This window comes from Hakea prostrata, chromosome 2 (genome assembly GCF_041222555.1).
Source record: "Hakea prostrata isolate BN-2017 chromosome 2, UWA_Hpros_2, whole genome shotgun sequence".
NCBI lineage: Eukaryota > Viridiplantae > Streptophyta > Magnoliopsida > Proteales > Proteaceae > Hakea > Hakea prostrata.
In genome coordinates, this window is record NC_142601.1 from 2987245 (window position 1) to 3009445 (window position 22201).

Below are 22201 nucleotides of genomic sequence, written 5' to 3' on the forward strand. Positions count from 1 at the left end.
GAGGAGTTCGAGGATGCATGCTTAGATGACCTTCCAAATCCCGAGGATTATGGTCTAGATGAGCCAGGAGAGTATGGATGTGACCTTGACCCAGAGGCCGAACAGATCAGAACGGCGATGATGATGAGTAGGGAGCAACAGAGGGTTGATGACATGAGTAGGCAACAGAGGTCTCCGGGTTGTGGGTCCTTTAGAGAGCCAGCAGGTATGGGAGGCACAGGCAGCTCCCAAGTCCCTATGAGGAGGAGTTTGAGTGTGAGGCAGGAGGTTCATATCCCACGGGCCCCTATAAGGGGTCGAGTTTCGTCAGCATATCCTACAGATCCAGATCTGGAGATTCTTCGCAATGATCCGGCCCTATTTATGAGGCCTAAGCATACGCCGAGAAAGTTGAAGCATTTATGGGGGAGTGTGAAGGAAAAAGTGGGGATGGTTTTCTCCAAATGGGCTTATTACCATAGTATTTCAGCATATACAACCCAATGGCCCTACTATAGGGATATGGTTGAGGAGATAGGCAAGGTTGGGAGTGGTGTACAGGGACCCACTCCATATGAGATATATAATGTCTATTTGCCTAAGCATAAGGAGGACTTAAATGAGAATATTAATGGATTAAAGCTCATATGGGCTTATTATGGAGTGACTGTGACGGCTGATGGTTGGACTGGTCCCACTAAGCAGTCCCATATCAATTTCATGTTGAATTGTGATGGGAGGACAATGTTCCTCAAGTCAGTAGATGCATCCGGTGATAAGAAGGATGCAAAATATATTTATAAATTATTAAAGCAAGTGGTGAAGGAGGTTGGAGTGAAAAATGTGATCCAAATTGTGACTGATAATGGCTTCAACTACAAGAAAGTTGGGTTGAAGATGTAGGGGAACTCCAGGTATTAGAACATATAGTATTAATTTTCATTTTTAAATACATATATTTACATTACATGTACACTTTATGACTTTGTATTGATGCCTTGATGGATGGACAGATATAAGCTCTTTTGGACTCCATGTGCTGCTCATTGCATTGACTTAATGTTAAAGGACATCGGAAAGGTCAAGTTTGTGAAGAAAACTGTGGAGCAAGCCCGACAAGTTAGCACTTTCATCTATAACCACATATATGTAAAGATGATGAGGGACAAGTGTCAAGGTGACTTAGTGAGGCTAAGCATAACCAGATTTGCTACTAATTGGATACATTGTAGAGCTTTGAGAGTAGGAAGATTGGCCTTAAGAGCATATTTGCATCAAAGCAGTGGTTTAGTTGGAAGGGTTCTTCATCCGTGGGAATAATGAGAGCACAGTTAACCATACTCGATGAGATTTTCTGGCATAATGTGAGGATAGTGGTGAAGATGCTTGAGCTTGTGGTACATGTGTTGAGGATGGTAGATCAACAGAGAAAACCTACTCTACCACACATATTTGCTGCAGTAGAGAGGATGAAGCAGCAAGTTGCTCAGGTCCACCCACACGGCAACAAGAAAGTCCTCGAAATCATCCAAGTTCGATGGCAGTCTATGTTGCAAAATCCACTACACAAGGTTGGTGAGTTGTTAAGTCTAGTATTCAATTTAATTTTCATTATGTTATCACACTATTAAGCATTAACTATTCCTTTTATGACATACTTTTTCTTACACAACATACTATTTAAATCCCAAGTACCATTACAAAGGACAATCTTAGAATGTTGTATTATTTTAAATATAATAAAATAATAAATGTTATATTTTATTGGATTTATAAGTGCGGAAAACTTTCCTTTATTTATTTTAGGAAAGTGCTTTTTATATAGTCACACATTGGAAACTGAGACGTCGGAATTCAAGTTGATTAATAGGTACTGCCTATTAACTTTGATTTATAATAATAAGACACGCCAATGTGTGTGCAGTGTATGAGCGAGTACGGTGTACCGTCCGAGCTCGCTCGTGCACGCGCGGCGTGGGCAGCGGGCTGTTTAGGTGCTTTTGGCGCACGCACTTAGCACTTTGCACGCTTGCATCGCTTCGAGAGAGATCAGATCTAAACTGTATATTTTGATCGACGGCAAATCTAGGGCGATGGGAGTAGATCCATAAATATCTATTCGATAGTTCAATTTGGACCATTAGATCGTGCAGTCGAACGATCTGACAGCTCAGATTTGAATGTAGGCATTTGTATCCCTACAGAGAGGAGCCCCGATACGAACAGAGTCATAAACTATTTAGTAGAGGCACCTCAATGCCTATAAATACCCTCTAGCTTCTCAACAGCAAGTGATAAGAAAATTCCAAAGTTTTCTCTGTTCTTGAGTTTTGTTTGTGCTTTGCAAAACTTGGGAAAAACAACTTTGAGTTGGGCTTCTTTGTATCCTGGGAGACGGTTCGCCGGTACCTCATAGCACTTTATATTGAGGGCGAATTACGTCTTAAGGATAGCAACTGTAGTAACGCGCCTAGAAGTTCCTGCTTTCACATTGTGATCTCGTGCTCTTGATAAAACTTGTACAATCTTAAGATGTAATTACTTTTCGAGACGGCTTAATCACTGAAGCAACTTGCCATGGGCATCATCAAATTGAATCGTTTTGATGGAACTAACTTCAAGCGCTGACAGAAGAAGATGCATTTCCTATTGAGTCAACTAAGCATGGTGTATGTATTGACGACACCCAAGCCAGAAGAAAAGGAGAACGAAACAGTCACAGAGACACGAAATAGGCAAAAGTGGGAGACTAATGACTATTACTGCAAATGTCATATTTGCAATTCTTTGTCTGACACTCTATTTGACATGCACCATGAGAAGCAGTCTACAAAAGAGATATGGGATGCTCTGCAGAACACCTACCTAGGGGAAGATGCGACGAGAAAGAAGTTCCTTGCAAGTAAGTTTTTCCGATACACTATGGTAGATAGTAGAAAAGTGATGGAGCAGTTTTTTGAAATCAAACAAATCCTCAACCAATTCTCCCAACATGTTATGAAAATGGATGAAAGCATTGTTGTCTCAGCCATTTTAGACAAGCTGCCTCCCTCCTGGAAAGACTACAGGAAAAGTCTGAAACACAAGAAGGAAGATGTCACTCTTGCAGAATTAGAGAGTGATATGCAAATTGAAGAAGAGTACAAAATCCTTCTTGTAGTGGAGGCAGGCAAATATCCTAAAGAGAAGAAAGATTATAAAAAAGGTAAAATGAAAAGGAAGGGGAACTCGAGCTCTAATCCCAACAAGAAACAGAAGTATGATCAGAAGAAAAAGGGTCCCTGTTATCACTATGGCAAGATGGGTCATATCAAGAACGAATGTCGACTTCTGAAAAAGAAATCAGATGAAAAGAACAACCATAAGGAGAACCTAGTGGCTATGATTTGTAAAGCTAATGTCCTTGGTGTTGACACTTCTTGGTGGGTTGACTCTGGTGCAACCAGACATGTCTGTAATGACAAAAGTCTCTTTTCTGAGTATAAATCAAAAGACAGGAGTATTCTCTATATGGGAAACGCTTCCACTGCTATAGTGAAAGGAAAAGGGAAAGTGCAACTTGAGTTCACTTCTGGAAAAACCCTCACTCTGACAGATGTTTACCATGTCCCAGAAGTTAGGAAGAACCTTGTGTTTACAATTTTGTTAAGTAAATTTGGGTTCAAACTTGTGTTTGAGTCAAATAAATTTATTCTGACTAAAGGTGGCTTCTTTGTGGGGAAAGGATATTTGTATGAAGGCATGTTTAAGTTAAATATTGTTCTTGTTTCAATGAATAAAGTGAATAATTCTGCTTACATGCTTGGTTCATTTTCTTTATGGCATGGTCAATTAGGACATGAATTTTCGTAAAATGAATGATATGGTTAAACAAGACTTGATTCCTAAAGTTAACCATAATGTAGATAATTGCAAAACATGCATGCTGACTAAGATTACTAGGAAGCCTTTTCCTAATGTGAACAGAGATTCTAATATTTTAGATTTGGTACATAGTGATGTTTGTGACCTCCATAGTACCCCTACTCAAGGAGGAAAGAAATACTTTGTAACATTTATTGATGATTGTTCCAGATTCTGTTATGTATATCTCTTGAATGCTAAAGATGAAGTTTTTAAATATTTTAAATTTTTAAAAGTGAGTCTGAGATTTTTGTAGGACAACCATCAAATGTCTTAGGAGTGACAGGGGTGGGGAATACTATGACCCTGAATACTTTGAAACTGTGGGCATAGTACATGAGGTTACAACACCTTGTTCCCCTCAGCAAAATGGCGTGGCAGGAAGAAAAAATAGGACTTTAATGGAAATGGTGAATGCTATGATGTCATATTCTGGTTTAAGTAGTGGTTTCTGGGGTGAAGCATTATTAACAGCCTATTATATACTAAACAGAGTTCCTTTCAAGAAGAGCCCAAAGACCCCATATGGATTTTGGAGGAAACGAAAACCAAATTTGGCATACCTTAGGATTTGGGGCTGTAGAGCTATTGTGAAAAGTCCAGAACCAAAAAGGAAGAAACTAGGTGAAAGAGGCATTGAGTGCATTTTCTTAGGATAGCAAAGCATATCGGTTCATTGTTATTGAACCTAATGACTCAATAGAGTTGAACACTATTATTGAGTCAAGAGATGCCATTTTTTATGAAACCAGACTCTCTTCCATTCCTAGGACCACAAGTTCTTTAACCATGAGAGATATGAATGAAGAGTCTCAAACGCCTAGTGCAGAACCAAGGAGCAAAAGGAAAAGGACTGAAAAGTCTTTTGGGCAAGATTTCTTTATGTATTTAGTTGAAGATACTAGAGAAATTTAGAGTAATCAAACCTTATTAGCTTTAAATGTAGAGACAACTCCAAAAACATATGAGGAAGCTATGACGTCTCGGATGCTTGCTTTTTGGAAAGAGGCCATAAAGGATGAAATGGACTCCATCATGGGAAATAATACTTGGAAATTAGTTGATTTACCCCTGGCTCTAAAACAATAGGGTGTAAGTGGATTTTCAAAAGAAAATTAAAGGTTGATGGAACCATTGATAAATTTAAGGTAAAGTTAGTGGCAAAAGGTTTCACACAAAAGGAGGGCATAGATTACTTTGATACTTATGCTCTAGTGGCTAGGATTGCTACTGTTCGAGTCTTAGTTGCATTGACATCTATATATAAATTTGTCATTCACCAAATGGATGTCAAAACAACATTTCTAAATGGTGAATTAGATGAAGAAATTTATATGCAACAACCTTAAGGATTTGTTGTGAAGGGATAGGAGCACAAGGCCTATAAGTTAATGAAGTCACTATATGGACTCAAACAAGCACCAAAAAAGTGGCACGAGAAGTTTGCCAAAGTATTTTGTCAAATGGGTTTAGAATACATAAGTCCGACAAATGTGTGTATAGCAAGTTTTCTGGAGGAAAAGGAGTGATAATTTGTTTATATGTTGACGAAATGCTTATATTTGGTACTGATTTAGAACAAGTAAAAATTACTAAAAAGTATTTGTTTGCTAGTTTCGATATGAAAGATATAGGTGAAGCTGATGTCATTTTGGGCATTAGAATAATCAAACATGGTGAAGAATTAATGCTGACACAATCTCATTACATTGAGAAAGTGTTAAAGAAATTCAACCATTTAGATTGTTCACTTGTTAGTACACCTTTTGACTCTAGTGTTAAGTTAGTACCAAATGATGGAAGAGTTGTGTCTCAAATAGACTATGCTAGTGCTATTGGTTGTCTAATGTATGCAATGACCAGTACAAGACCAAACATAGCATATGCTGTAGGAAAACTTAGTAGGTACACTAGTAACCTACACTAGAAAGTTGTCTTTAGGATTTTTAGATACTTGAAGGGAACAACTAGTTATGGCTTACAATACAGTGGGTATCCTACTGTTCTTGAAGGGCTCACAAATGGTAGTTGGATAACGGACAGCGAAGACCACTCATCCACAAGTGGTTGGATATTCACTCTTGGTGGGGGTGCAATATCTTGGGGTTCAAAGAAGCAGACCTGTATTGTTGATTCTACTATGGCAGCAGAGTTCGTGGCGTTAGCTTCTGGTAGTAAAGAAGTAGAATGGCTTAGGAATTTATTGATAGAAATTCCAATATGGCCAAAACCCATGCCACCAATATCGCTTCATTGTGATAGTGAAGCAACCTTGGCTAGAGCATATAGCCAGATTTACAATGGAAAGTCAAGACATATTGGACTTAGACACAGTTTTGTGAGGCAATTGATAGTTAATGGAGTGATTACCATCGACTTTGTAAGATCAAGTCAAAATTTGGCAAATCCATTGACAAAAGGTCTTACAAGGGATTTGGTCAAAAATACTGCAAGAGTGTCTTAAGCCCATTTCCTAAGATCACCAACAGAGGAAACTCGTCTCAATAGTTAAGATATCAAATTTGAGTTCAATGAGTAAAGTACTTTGTATGGTGTGGTCTGCAAGCACTAATTATCTACCATCTCATAGAAGAGTGCTTCGTTCTTGTAATGTAGATGGAGGATGAGCTGTGTATTCTTAATATATCTATAACAGTTCTTGTTGAGGTGTTTATTACAGGACACCTATGATAGATCTACCTAAGTGAGTGCATTAAGTGAGACCGCTTCTTTTGAGTGTGGGCTTAGACTCTAAGGCACTCGTGATACTGGGATAGAGACATATGGCCTTATCAGTGTCCGCTTATTGGAGAGTATTCGGAGAAGAATTCAAGTGTGTGAGATACGTCCAGCTTGTCATCATAGAATTATAAGTTCAAAGACTTGTCATCATAGAATTATAAGTTCTGATTAGCCTTGATGGATTTCACTAAGTGGAGGTTCAAGTCTAAGTACACCTACCATTTAAGCATTCGGTTCCCAGTTGTTGTGTACTTATTTTCATTATATTGAAAATAGTGGGGGAATGTTGTATTATTTTTAATATAATAAAATAATAAATGTTTCATTTTATTGGATTTATAAGTGTGGAAAACTTTCCTTTATTTATTTTAGGAAAGTGCTTTTTATATAGTCCCACATTGGAAACCGAGATGTTAGAATCCAAGTTAATTATTAGGTACTGCCTATTAACTTTGATTTATAATAATTAGACATGCCAATGCATGTGCAGTGTACGAGCGAGGACGGTGTACCGTCCGAGCGTGCTCGCTCACGTGTGGTGTGGGCAATGGGCAGTGGGCTGTTTAGGTGCTTTTGGCGCACGCACTTAGCACTTTGCATGCTTGCATCACTCCGAGAGAGATCAGATCTGAACTGTGTATTTTGATCGACGGCAGATCTAGGGCGATGGAAGTAGATCCATAAATATCTATTTGATGGTTCAATTTGGACCGTTGGATTGTGCGGCCGGATGATCTGAACGTAGGCATTTGTATCCCTACAGAGAGGTGCACCCTTACGAATAGAGTCATAAACTGTTCAGTAGAGGCACCTCAATGCCTATAAATACCCTTTAGCTTCTCAACAGCAAATGATAAGAAAATTCCGAAGTTTTCTCTGTTCTTAAGTCTTGTTTGTGCTTTGCAAAACTTGGGAAAAACAACTTGAAGTGGGCTTCTTTGTATCCTGGGAGACGGTTTGCCGGTACCTCATAGCATTTTAGTGAGGGCGAGTTACGTCTTAAGGACAGCGATTGTAGTAACACGCCTAGAAGTTCCTGCTTTCACACTGTGATCTCGTGCTCTTGATAAAACTTTTACATAGGATGAGGCAAGATTTGATGGATGTCGTCCAAACTGTAATGGAAAAGTTGGAACTAGATCCATCTAAACAAGCAATCATCCTTATAGAGGTGAGATAGTGATTTGAATCATTTGATATTCACAATTCATAGTTTTATACTAAGTCATTAACCTAGTAACTAGTTATTGTTTTTTTTTTTTTTTATATATATTAGATAAAGACATTTAGGGATGCCATTGAGAGCTTCAGTCATTCCGTGGCCATATCAGGACGGGAATTCGCCCATGGGGGTAAGTTCATTCATTTATTTCATTATATATTTAATTATTATATTTTATCTTTAATTTAGTTATTTAAGTATTGAAATTTTGAAATGACTTGGAGTCTATGCTTGTTGTAGTTGAGTGGTAATTGCAATTTGGACATGACTCACCCCATTTGAGTGCGATTGCAAACAAAGTGCTCTCCTAGACATGTTCTGCCACTGGTTATGAGTGAAATTGGAGCACCTTCAACTTCATTCACTTAAAGAGTCACAACTGATTGGGTGTGAAGCGTCTAGAGGACCTTGTCTACATACACTATAATATGAGACTGAGGGAGGATCATATTAGACAGGGGATGGATAGAGAAACTAATATCGAGTTGGCCAACATATTTGAGATGGATGGATGATGATGATGATAACCCAGTACTTGACTAGATCAAGGACAGTGGAGAGACATTGCTAGACGAGGAGGGAGGTCGTCCCAGTAGACAAATTGCAGAGGAGATGGGGGCTGATGTGGAGGACTTCATGGCTCAGGAGGAGAGTGCACATGCAGTGCCTGCCCGTCCCTTCGTGCCACATCGTAATGCATCCACCTAGAGTGAGGATTTGATTGTCTGGTTCGACACTGAGGATGATGTGACTCAGGCCTTCGCGATGACGACGATGGTGATGATGATGATGATGATGATGGAGGGAATGAGGAGGGTGTTGGAACTCGTGATCAAGATTCAGTTGATCCTAAGGACAGACCACCACCAATACTAGCAATATGTGAGAGTCAAGGTGGGAGGACAACCACCGAGATTCACAGGCGAGAGTCAATTCATCCACGTGACACAGGATTCAGACCATCCTGAAGCTGCATCTCGAGGCCAAAATGTTTCCTCTACATATTCGAGGGAGGGGAAGGGGAGACAACACAATCATACCACAGAGGACACGCCATTATATGGGTCCTACTGTCTAGCTGATGCCGAGAGCTTGGCGGGATCGATGAGCATTGATGATTCTAGAGACTCCTCCACCTCTAGAGAGAATCCGGATGGCATAGGCCTGCAAAGTCCTCATATGATACTGTTGTGGAGAGTATTGGTTCAACTAGGTCGACTTATGGAGCTTATGGTTATCGACCATATGGTGTCCCTCCTGGCTATCAGGCTCAGGGTCAGCCACTTGTGGAGCCTTATGGTAATGGAGCTTATGGTGTCCCTCCCACTGTTACCTATTGAAGTCAGCTAGAGGAACCTTATTGTCATTATGGACCTTATGCTGACAACCAGGGTGCTCCTTCATTTGTTGAGCAAATCTTCCCCTCTATATCACAACCACAACCAGCCTTTCTATATGCAGTTGAGCTAGTTCCTTATTCGGAGATTCACAACTTCCCACCGTCAGGAAATCTTAAGCATGTGGACGAGGCCACGTACAGAGCTGCAATTACTGACTATGTTGACAACTATATGGGGCAAACATCATGGGACTTGTATTGTCATTTGTATGGGGTGCAAATGGAAGAGGGAGACATGGAATAAAGTAGACATGTAATTGGTATTGGGTAACATTCTCGCTTCTTCTCATATGTAGTATATACTTGGATAGTTGGATGTTACATTTTCAATGGTTTTTTTGGTAAACTAGTAGTTCTATAGTGTTTATTATACTTGAAATAGGTAGTATGCAAGAATCCAAATCATTTTGAGTCCATATGAGACCCGGAATTGAAGTTCCAAATTCCCCAAAAAAAGTGTCCGATTTCGACCGAAACATAGAAATTTTGGCCTTATGCAAGGTCGAAATTCCTGTTTCAGTCAAAATTTGTTCCTTACTCTCGCTATTTGGAAAAAGCAAGATATTGAGAACTCTCGTACTAAGTTGTAAAGTGAGTAATATATGGAAATGTTATGAAGATACTCACCAGACAACAATCCACTATCTCCTCCTTTCTTGTTCTCTTCCATCTTCAACCTTCTTGCGCCATCTCTCTTTGTTCTCAGTAAGACCCTTTAGCTTTCAACTCAATTAGGTAACCAACGAGATTTATTAAGGGGTTACGTGGCAAATACAAAAAGGCATAAATGGGTTTTGAGAGTAACTGAGCAAGGGTAAACTTGAAGCAAATTAAAATAAGGAGTAAGGACAACAAATTTGAGGATAAGCACCTCAGAATTAAGAGTTCATCATAGTTATTTAAGATAAAGAAAATATGAGTGGGGTAATAAACTAATAATAAAAGAGAAGATTTGTGTCAAAATATCATCACCATCTTGTTCAACCTTCACTCACGCTAGAATGACAAGCCAGTGGCAACCTTCACTGGTTTCAATGGAGAGAGTTCAATCAACATAGAACCAAATGACTCGAGCTTTAAGGATTAGATAGCTAACCAAAAGTTCTCTCAAATCCTGCCAACAGCAGTTTCCCACCCTCAGCTAAACAAACAGTATTCAATTCTTGAAATCATTTAAGGCAGTAGAACATGAACCATTTTGGATCTTGATTTCACAAATCAGAGACATCAGTCAACATACTCCAGTCAGGTTTTTATTTTATATATATATATATATATATATATATATATATATATATATATATATATATATATATATATATATATATATATATATATATATATTGTTGGGGGGGGGGGGGATAATGCAGCAGACGATATGAACAGAATATGGTATAACGGTAAAAGAGAGGGAAGAAGAACAAGGAAAGAAAGAAAGGAGAAGAGAGAAGAATGACCACGGAACAGGGGGTAGTATGTCACACCTAAGAAAGTGGAATGAGAGAAAGAAAGAGGAAGAACTTTATATCTTCATGTACCTCACTACAGTGAAGAGAAACTTCAGTTGGATTGGACTGATTTTGTCATTTTTGTGTGCTTCTACAGTGAGTTCTGCCGGTCCAATCATGTCGATGCCACTACATCAACTCTCCTCCCTAGAAACAAGTCAACTCCATCAAGTTTGGCCAGGGGCCTGGATAACATTTGAGTTAAATCGCTGGAGATGGAATGATCCTGTGGTCCACTTCAACTTGATGGTTGGAAGACCCTTCGCGGTAAGAAACGTCAGCTCAAAACCACCAAGTTCGAAGAAATTGGTGTTTTAGTGCCCTTAATGTTGTTCCTTCTTGTCATACAACCATGGTCACCAAAACGAGAGTGGCACACCTTCAACAGCAAGACACCATGTTGACCTGTATCAATCAGTCACTAAGAGAGTACATGAGCAAACACTGATTGTGGATCATGAGGTTGTGTTGACCAGTCACAGAGATCTACTAGCTTACAAGAAACTTCCTTCTATTAAAAACCAGTTTTCAGTGGGATTCAAGATTACTGAATTGGAATTTTTCAGTCTTCATTCTTCCCTGCTATTACATTTGGGAAGCTGCCCTATCAAAATCTGAATCCAACTCTTGCAGATACTCTCTATGAATTATTGGCTCAAGTTTCTTAATGTTGACCCTTAGTAACGATGAAGACACTTGTTTTTCAACCAATCTTTCTAATGCCTCCTTTGACTCTGTTTGCCTAAATTCTCTATTTCTGTTCCACAGTGGAATACTTTTCTCATTCTGCCCTCCTATTTGCAGGCTTTTCTAAAGACAATATGTATGATGGTGGGTGGGTTTTTCGTTACTAATGGTCATTGCATGCTCCAACAGTTTGGCATACTTCGCAGGGGCTTTCTGGACACCCTAATCTCTGGTCTTTTTATTGCTCAACAGTCATTAATTTGTCAATGTGGGGTGGATTTTATGTACTCTGATTGTAATGAGCTGCTTCACTGGTTACCCCAACCTGTGCGACCATGGACCTTCCATTTGGTCCCATTTTTTATGGACATCTCCATGTCTTTCTTTAGAGCCTCTTTTTGTGTGACCGCTAATACCCCATGTATGATCTATGTGGTAAATTTGGTCATCTTGGACTTTACAACAGGAAACTCTACCCAGTTGTAACCCAAGAAGTTCCTGTTGACCTTTGTAATGGCCTAACTTTTGTATTTTGTATCTTTCATATAGAAAAAAACCAGTTTTCAGTGTATAAACAAATTTTAGTAGTGAATTTGTCATGGAATTGAATTTGTAAGTTAATAATACTGAAAAGTTAAAGTTTAAAGGGTCAATGCATGCCCATTTGGCTTGATATTTGTGTGATTTGGAAGTCCGGTTTGAACCTCAGTCTAGCTTGACTTAGCGATTTCCAGTGCAAGGACTAGATTGTTTATAATTGCTTTTGATAACAATTCTTTTCCTTGATTCAAGAATGGGCAGTGATTATAAATATGAAGGTGAAATCATGTTTTGACAAATAAAGGGATAAACACTCTGTATAGAAGCTGAAAACTGGCATTTGTTTGCCATGCATCACTACTTCATGACTCGATATGTACATGTTCCTTGTCAGTGAGTCCAAAATGAACTGAAGTTATATAGAGTAGAAACAGTTCTGCACATATTTCACAAATACAAACAATTCCAAATCCTGAAAGTATCTTCCAGGAAAAAGTAAGTTTCCCAGATTTTCTTGTTTTTATCAGACTAATCATGCATAATGCAGAATGGAGAAACATACATATTAGATTGATTAAGCAGTAAAAATCCATGCAACACTATCAGAAAAAACCTAAACAAGCAAGGGAAGGTCTAAGCATTTCTCAACTTTCTGGGTTATGTACTACTCAAATCCAAGTATGAAATGTCCACCTCTCAGTGAATTCAGCCAATGAAGCTGGCTGCAAAACCACGATCCTACCAGCCATCTGCAAAACTAATGACAAAACATTTGAAACACACAAAATTGTTTTCAGACCAAGTATGGAAAAAATGAGTACACAATCTGTGAACCTTCTGTGCCATTCCAGCTACATGGAATATCTCAGGGTAACTATTTACTCCAATCTCAATCAACCTGCCATGAAAATTTGATATCAACAATGTTTCTCCATCTCAAATCATATAAAGCAATGGATATCATAAAGACATTCCAAGTACCTTCTCGAACTAAATTTAGATTCAATGTCGATATATATCACATGACCATCTAAACCCCCATAACTTGCAGGAAGAGCAGCCAATAATGAGAGCTTCAGACAGAACTGCAATACGATTGAAAAAACACATGCTTGAGAAAATCTAATAAATTAGATTAGAATCAGAAATTCATACTCATGCATACATATGTGCGTATGTATGCATGCATATTTGTACTTTTTGAGTATTGTATTGTTGAATTGGGAAATGAGAAGTGGAAGACTAGGGAAGTAAGGTGTCTATAACTGATGTATCATTCATTGTACTTGGATTGGGTGCCTAAATGTGCACTGTGAACACTTGGTTTATCAAAGATCTTAAAGTCTTCAACTATTTCTTAACTAATTATGTGTCTTATAATATTTATTGCATAATTATGTCCAATAGCACTCAAACACGCGTAGAGTAGGCAATTTTATCTTCGAGGTTCGACGTTTACTACTAACCAAGGACAAAAAAGCAAATCACCAAATTAGATTTCTTTTAAAACATTTTGAATTTAAAATAAGTCTATTAAGCCTAAAACAAGTTTCCTTATAGTTTTGAAGCCAACTATGACACCGAAGCATTTTTCCAAGACCACACCCCACCCCCAAAAAAAAACAACTATTCACAAAGTTGTCAAGATTCGAGAACTTCAACCTGGTCACGGATACTGTTTGAGAAGAGTTTACAAACCTTGATGAAATTCCTCATATTTGGTTCATCTTTTGGGATTGGTGTGTAGTTTGTGTGGTAACCAAAAAATTAAACTAACCCAGTAACCACTTCTATGACCTCCTTAATTGAAAAAGGAAAAGGTGTTATAACCAAATGCCACTAATTTTTTTAAGCCAATTTCACTTCAGTATCATTTGATTGACTTTCTTGATTTCCCCATGACAACCTTATATTAATTCTTCCCTATGTCTTTTGATTTTGAAGCTCTTCAATCAATAAGAAGGGTTCGTTGCATGGTTGTCATGGTGCAAGGCAGTCTCTCAGAAATTGCCTAGTTGACCATGGCATTCTATTTAAAAAGGGCTGGCAAAGGTATTTTTCTTATAGTCAACTTTTAACAGGGAGCGTACTCATTAAGTTAACAGTCTCGAGCAAAAGAAACTTAAAGTCACATGGTTCACATGGCTCTTTGCCTAGACATGAAAGGGCATGAAAATAGGCAAAGTATAATTGCATTTTATTCTTTATATAACTAAAGTGGTTTTAATCCACATAATTAGGCGAAGTATTAAACACATCTTTAGCTCTGAATAGAACCATTTCTAAGATAAACTAACAGAAGTAACAAAACAAATATCTGTAAACCATTTAAGAAAAGAGGCTGAGTAGACTTCCCAAGTTAAAACTTCTAAATAAACACACTAACGAATATCACAACTCGATTTAGATAAAAGTCTATGAGATCATGAACTGGAAAAAATAAAGTTTCATACCTGTGTTTTTCCAATACCTGCTGGGCCAACTAACTCAGTCAAAGTACCAAACGGTATTCCTCCACATAAGGCATTGTCAAGCCCCTTCAGACGTGTGGGGAAGTGTCCAGACAAGCATTCCTTTCGGACTCGTTCCTCCAGCAGGGAAAGAGCCTGCACACAGCCCAAACAACATCATCAAAGGAGTCAAATGGATTGAACGTTGATCCTACAATAAAGGAAAGTCGCATAGGGTTTACTGTCTGATACGGTGGACATGTCATTTCACTGATGTGCGCCACTGCAGTTGTTACTTCAGCCAAACCCACATCCAACAACTCCATTAGCTCAAATTCAGTGAGAGATAACGCATCCTGAATGTAACCCAATCGTCAAGGACATCATATCAGAACTATCATCAATTACTACCAAGAAAAACAATAACCCCAACTCTATTCAAGCCATTTTTGCCTCCAAATAAATTAATTTTTGCAATTAGGCATTTGAAATCAGCTAAATTGTATCCAAGATTCTAAAAACCTTTACAATCAGATCAAATTGGTTCCAGCTACGTATGTGTAAATAAAGATCACTGGAAACTTCACTACAGCTCATATTCCACTCCTGATTCACTATAAACTGCTAGGATTTTCACCAGACGAAGTAAATGTAAATTGGTCGAACATTGAACTAAATGAACTTCAATAAGTATCGAAATATGCAGAAAGAAACAAGTTAGATGGGTAAGACTACCTTCGCGGTTGAGATGTTACGAGCTGCAAAAATGTTAGCAATTGGTTTTGGAAGTCCCATCTGGCTGATGAGCTTGTTCGCCATTCTCTAAAGCATGCGAACACACTTCCGATTATTCAAAGACGTAAACAGTTGTTTGGTTGCTCTGCTCCCTCCCGCCCAATTCCAAAGCTTATTTACGTTCTTTCCCGGCTAACTCATACAAGTAAATAAATATAAGTCATAAAAACCCAAAAAAAACGTGTGTACAAATTAAGTGTGCACTTGGCACAAGAAAACTAATTTATATTGACAAGTGTCATTTTTTTATTTTTTAAATAATCCTATTTTACAGGATATTTAAAAAAAAAAATCATAACTAGTATACTCAAGAAGTCATTTTTCTTAATGAAGATATAATCTATTTTTGTTAATTTCCTAAAAAAATAGGGTTATGTTTTTAAAAAAATACAATTGTTAAGTATCCAACTATCCATCTATGTAGATTAATTTATCTCCATAAGAGTAGAAAATCTGAATTTGAAAAAAACAAAAACCTAGACTCAAATGATAAACTCACCGAAAAACAATTTTTGGTGTGGAATAGAAAAATTTGTTAAAATACATTTGATAAACTATTTTACACATAAATTAAAATTTATGAAAATTTGTGCTTCAAAAAACACTATTGATGCAACTACAACTGTTTTTCAGAACAAAAGTTAGCTAATTGGATTGAAATGAAATAGCTTTAGAGAGGAGTATTCATGGAATTCAACATTCTAAACTTGAGAAAGTTGTTACATCCCATGCTTTGATAGAATTCTTTAATTCATTGCTTCTTCAACCCTAACAAATAGGATTATTTGATTCTTCATATTCTCAATCTCCAGTGACTGTTTTATACTTCTTAAAACATATTTGTGAATCGCAATCAAGGAAACTTTCATTTTTACAAATAAATATAGAGTCATGTTATAGACTTTATCTCCATTTTAATAATATAAATGGATCCCTATTTAATGTTGGAAGTCCAATTTTTTTTACATGACCATAGCATTATGTTCCCTTAGTGAACTAATTTCAACATACAATTAGCCACACTACTTTTATTGCAGACAAGTCTCCAATTTTTATTGCACACGATTGGATAACAGTAGCAAACACTCCTCGAAAAGAGAATTAATAATATGATTAAGATATCTATGATTTAAAAGTTTGTAAAAGTCTCTTTAGATGAATATTGCTCACCCTCAATCTGGATATAAAAAATAAATAAAAAAAGGGAAAAAACATGATTTTGAATTACGAGTTTGATTTATAATCTACCTAACACTGAAACGATTACAATAAGATTACGATTGATCGAACTCGCACTCATACAAATTACAATTTTATATTATTGAATTCAGGATTTGATTAAGTTAAAAATTCATCTCTAACAAACCCCCACAAGTTGGAGACTATATTTTTAAGTGACAAACAAACTTGAAGTTCAGTACTGAGTCTATTGACAAGCTGCTCACGAATGAATAGAGATGAAGCAAACCTCTAACTTTGGTTGTCACACGAGACCACGAACAATGTGAAAGTATAACACTTGGTTTGTGGATAAATTTCGTCCGGACTGAAACTGGGTACAGTGTTGTTATCGGCATTTTAGTCAACTATTCATGGACCAAAGGATGGGCTTCTGAATCAACCTTGCAGATTGCGACTAGATCGGGCACTTCCCTGCTTGGATACTCGACGAGGTCCCTTCTTCCGAGAAGCTGCATGAAGAACTAATGAAACTTCCTCTTGATAACATGGGACTTGACAGAGATTAAAGGTCCTCACGTGGAGGGTCAGCATTAAATGCACCCAGGATCTCCATTATTCTCCTGCGGATGAAAGAAACGTCTGACACACTCAAGGCTTCTCTCCCGAGCCGGTGGTTAAATTGACCCCCCTTTATAGGCTTTGGTCACGTCAACGGTAAGACAAGATGGGCCTGCCATTCGCTGACAAGACATTCCGACGGCTAAGTCATATGAGAGCTTCGCATGCCACCTCCTAAGGCTACTTCAGCTCATCACAGCCACATTCCCAATCGCAGGGCCAAAAACAAATCTTGGGATCTCTAGGGATATGGGCTTGCGGTATAAGTAGCAAGTGATTACGCAAGTAAAGAGGGAGGTTTTCCAATCCACCAAGAACATTCTTTCCATTATTCTCCCACATCCTCCTTGAGCATTTATTCCTCTAGGAATGATTCACAGTTTCTTCTTCGAAGACTGACATAATCATTAGAGGTGATTTCCCTTCCTAAGAGACAGCCCACTCTCACCTCTCTTTTGATTGCAGGAAAACCGAATCTAAAATGAACCTAAACCAGTGCGAGGAAGATTGATCCTCCCACAACAAGTGTAAAGATTTAAGACATTTATTACCAAAAAAACAAAGAGTATATATTTATGACATTTAATTAATTTTCAATTTCGTACAAAAGTTTGATTCACAATTTATCACTCACAAGAAAAAGATTGACTTAACCCAAAGCAACTTTGAATTCAGACTTAGATTTGACCTGTATTTAACAAACTGCACCCAGCCCCTCCATTCAAACAATCCCCAGTTGACAAAACTGTTAAAACATCAATGACATTTTACCAGTATTGAACGATTCTCACATGAAACTAAGGATTTGGTAATTACAAAAGTAAACCATGAAAGATACTGACCGATGAGGTTACATGAAACTCAAGTTGATCAAATTCTACCATCACCCAAAACGATCATAGCTTCGTACTAGCAGAACTATAGAGTGATAAAAACTAATTTGTACATTCTGCCAAAGAAAAGAAACAAATATCCAACTTGTATTTGTAATCTCTGTGGAATGGCAATAGAAGGATAGGTGCCAGCAAAGGCTGAAAGACAACGGAAAACGAGAGGAAACGAACAAGAGGGATTTTGCAACTGCACATGGATGAATGATTGACAAGAACAGTTCAAGAACTACTACCATCCAGGGAAAAAAATCATCACACAACTCACTGATTCCCACTCCACCTCCATATCCAATACAAATCATATCTAAGCTTAGGGCACGGAAGGACTATAGAGTCCAACCCATTTGAGGACAAGAAGAAGCATGCATCTGGTCTACTGATGGTGAGAAAGGATCAGATATGCCATGAAATTTGGAGTACCAAATACAATAGGAGAATGGACTTCTATTGTTTCAAATTTGCCATGGAACATCAAACAATTCCTCTAATAAATATAAGGCAATAGTATGAACTAGTCCAATATGAAAGATACTGATACCAATCACACATTAAAGATACTGGAATTTTAGCAATAAACATTATGATGGTATAATGGGGGATGTGCAGATTTCCAATTTCAGTAAATGAGATATTTTGAATGAAAAGATAAGCCTTACTGATTCCTAAACTGTTTTAAGGTGCATTTCTATAAAATAAAGACCTCTCCAACCAAAAATGACAACCAAAAAAGCGGGAGGAGCAAAGCCAATATACCAAGAATCATATAATTATTCTGGCCTTCAACCATCCTCGCTAATGGGCAAGTTCTAATATAAGAAAAAAATTGAAAACTTACGATGCAATCCAAAATTAAAACAGAACGCAGTTCTAACAGAGACTTCCAAATGCTTCCACCTAACAACAGAACACTCATTACTGTGATACGCCTAGCCATTTTGTGAAATTGTCAAACTCGGTGTAGTCACTGTCTGAGATCATCGTCTGGTACCATGCCTTGCCAGCAGCCTTAATGGCAGTAGCCTCCTCCTAGTAAAAGGAATGAATATTTAATAAACATATAATCCACCAAAATGCAGATTGAACAAACAGAACAGCCACAAATACTAATTTTATATATTATATATGTGAATATAAACTTATAATGCTTGGCAACTATGATGCAATTCCTCTGGACCACCCAAAAATAAATAAATACTGCTCATGCCTTAACCAAGCTACAAAGAGTAAGCCACACGGACCCTCGCTCTCCAAGTAAGCTCCATTTATGGTCATACTTGGTACATGACAATCCAACAGCAAAAACGGAAGATAGAGAGAGAGTTTTTTATGAAAAGAAATGAAATATCGATTATGAAAATGTATACAAGTAGACATGTGAGAGGCAAATGCAATGGTCAATAAATAATCTGGTAGAAGTTGCTGTGAAATTTTTTCCCCCTCTTTGTTCCAAACAGAGAAGTAAATAATAATCTAATGACAGTAATCCTAAGACCCAAATCATATATTAACTTTATGTAAGGAACAATACAGAATGTGTGAATGAGAAATGAAAATCATGGTACCGCAAAAGACCAGCACATGCCAGTGAGGGGATCGCCCCAAAAGAGCCAAAGAAAGGAAATACTAAACAAATACAACAGTACATCACAAACAACAATGATAAGCATCCTCCAATATAACATAAAAATTACTGCACAGATTAAGGACTAATCCGTATTACACTCCTCAAGACATTTCACATACAAGGTAATTTATCTTGCCAACATCAATCAATTAATGTGAGAATGAACAACTACAGTTTCATTGAAATAATATTTTAGTAATGAAATGCGATGTATACTGCATTACAGTTTCCTGATTAACAAAAGAACAAGTAGAAAATAATATAGGTTACAATGGATAACAGTGACACAGAAATTAGCCTTGCAGGGGAACCAGTGACAGAGTAAATTAAGCCAAATTAGCAATCCAATGATGCTCTGATACAAGATGGATAAAACACACCAGCGAGAAGAACACAATCGATGGTACCACAGATGATACAAATGGCAACGCATCATTGTTTCATGAGGTTAACAAACTGTAAATGCACATATTCTATCACCAGTATCTATAACTTATTTGAAAGTCAACCCAATTCTGAGGACATTACTAATATGCCGTCAAGGGCTTACTTGTGTGCTTTGTATGATCAACAGGCACAATTAAACAAGCATAGAAGCAAACAACACGAATAGATGTACATTCACAGTATATAACATAATTCACTGTAAAGTCACAAACTAACAAAAATGGGCTCTACATGGGAAAAAAACCATAACATGAAAATAATAAATATATAATCATAAACAATACAAAGAAGAATATATACCTTTGAAACAGGCTTCCTCTTCTTGTCAAGCTTTTCTTTCTTTGCCTTGACGCGTTGAGCCTCAGCCAAAAGCGCCATCCTCCTGGCAGTCTTAGCATACGGGTTGAGCTTCAGAAGAGTGTTCAAATTCTTCAATGGGTTCTTCTTGAGCTGAGCCCTCTTAACATCAGTCTTGATAGGTCTGACCACAGACTGAATCTCATCAGAGTTAATAATCCTAGTAAGATCAGCATTCACCATCTTAGATCGAGGCAGAACGTAACCCTTCTTCTTCTCCGATGGCTTATCAAAAGTCCCATAAATCGAATCCAACTTCTCAAAAGCTGATTTCGTCCAAACAATGAATCGCCCAAGATGACCACCAGGAGCGAGCTTGAGCAGATTAAGCCTCTCAACGTTAGCAACCTCAACTCCAGGAATATTCCGGAAAGCCTTAACAATCTTGGAACCTTCAGTCCCATAAACAATCAGAGGACCTTTCCGAGAAATGTACCTACGGTTCCTCATCTTACCCTTTCCAGGACGAATGGCATGGCTGTCCTTAGCTTTCTGAGCATCAGGGAAAGCACCCACCTGCTCAAGGATCTTGATAGCATTCGATGTCTTCTCCACGGCCTCAGCAGAGTCACCAATGACAAGAGGAATCTCGGGAACATTTTCGATACGGTGACCACGGGCGAGAACAATAGAAGGAACAGCAGAAGCGGCTAGGGCAGAAGCGATTGCGAAACGCTTCTGGTTAACATTGATTTTCCGGTGCCAGCGGCGCCAGATCTTGGTGGGAGCAAACATGCGACCACCACGACACATGTTACCGAAAGCACCCTGACCTGCACGGTGAGTACCACCGCCGGGAACACGAGGAATACGAGAAACGGCACGTCCAGTACCCCAGGATTCGGCGGAGGTTTGATGACCGGCCTTCTTGCTGACGGCGTAAGGTTGGCGGCTGTTATTGGAGATATTGGCGTGGACGAAGTTAACGATGTCAGGACGGATTGAAGCTTTCATGACATCAGGGAGAGGAAGGTTGTTGCCACCGTCGGTGGCCATGTCGCCTTCTAATGGCTGGACGCTGACGAGAGGTCTAGCGGCGGCGGCCATTGGTGGTGAACGGAGGTTGAGGAATGCAGAGGATGGAAAGAAGAAGGCAGAAGAGGGTAAGAGTGATCTAAGGCGTATTATGAAATATATATATGGAACGCACAAACCCTCCTAGGGTTTTCAGGTTTTTTTTTTTTTTTGGTAATCAAGGGTTTTCAGGTTTATATTTTATCATTTGGCATTGAAGAGAGAGAAAAAAAATCAATATGACCAATGTGTCCCTGAGATACTGTAATGGCTAATATACCCCTTATTTTATATCTTATTTTCGAATTTTGACCAAACTCATAAACCATCAATTAAGGAAAATTTTCGGGGCCCACCCTTAAGTTACCTAAAACCCTCGTAGGGGGGAAATATATTAGTGACATCACCCTGGTTAGGAAATCAATAAGGTTTATTGTCATAATGAACGAGAATATTTCATCCGTACGCGCACCTTGATAACATCCTCAACAAGTATCGAACCATGACCTTTTTACTGAGAAGTATGAATCTTACCATTCTACCAACCTTGCATTGACCTAATTCTCATTTTTTGCTGTTGAAATAATAACAGAATGAACGCATGCTTTTCGCAAAATGGGCAGGCTTCTTTTCAAAATATTTGTAAATAATACAGAACAATTGAAGAACAGAGTACATTGCCAAATAAACAAATCCAACATTACCAATATTGAGAATCTACAAGCCGTTTGTTTGGCCTACTTATACTTTCGAAATCAAGTAGCAAAAATGGAACGATTTAAAGTAGTGCACCTTCATGGAGGACACTGTAAAGTTCATGTCAATCCATATCTGCAGGCTG

The 22201-nt window shown here is 38.1% G+C and overlaps 2 protein-coding genes across 2 annotated transcripts in view; both read right to left on the reverse strand.

Moving 5' to 3' along the window:
• Positions 1 to 15340, reverse strand: part of LOC149023285 (DNA repair protein RAD51 homolog 2-like) — a 49671-nt gene extending 34331 nt beyond the window's left edge. Inside the window, exons 1-6 of the mRNA XM_089143843.1 lie at positions 15166 to 15340; positions 14673 to 14786; positions 14434 to 14586; positions 12962 to 13065; positions 12815 to 12878; positions 12674 to 12729 (exon numbers count right to left, since the gene is read on the reverse strand). Coding sequence (XP_088999969.1) covers positions 12674 to 12729; positions 12815 to 12878; positions 12962 to 13065; positions 14434 to 14586; positions 14673 to 14786; positions 15166 to 15249 — 575 coding nt within the window. The 5' untranslated portion in view covers positions 15250 to 15340. The remainder of the gene's footprint in view (positions 1 to 12673; positions 12730 to 12814; positions 12879 to 12961; positions 13066 to 14433; positions 14587 to 14672; positions 14787 to 15165) is intronic.
• Positions 15341 to 18827: 3487 nt separating this feature from the next.
• On the reverse strand, positions 18828 to 21471 carry LOC149023286 (large ribosomal subunit protein uL4). Its single transcript, XM_089143844.1, has 2 exons — positions 20290 to 21471; positions 18828 to 18944 (listed from the first exon to the last, which is right to left on the reverse strand). Exons 1-2 carry the CDS (start codon positions 21391 to 21393, stop codon positions 18831 to 18833), a joined length of 1218 nt encoding a protein of 405 aa, XP_088999970.1. The 5' UTR covers positions 21394 to 21471; the 3' UTR covers positions 18828 to 18830.
• Between the last annotated feature and the right edge of the window lie 730 nt (positions 21472 to 22201).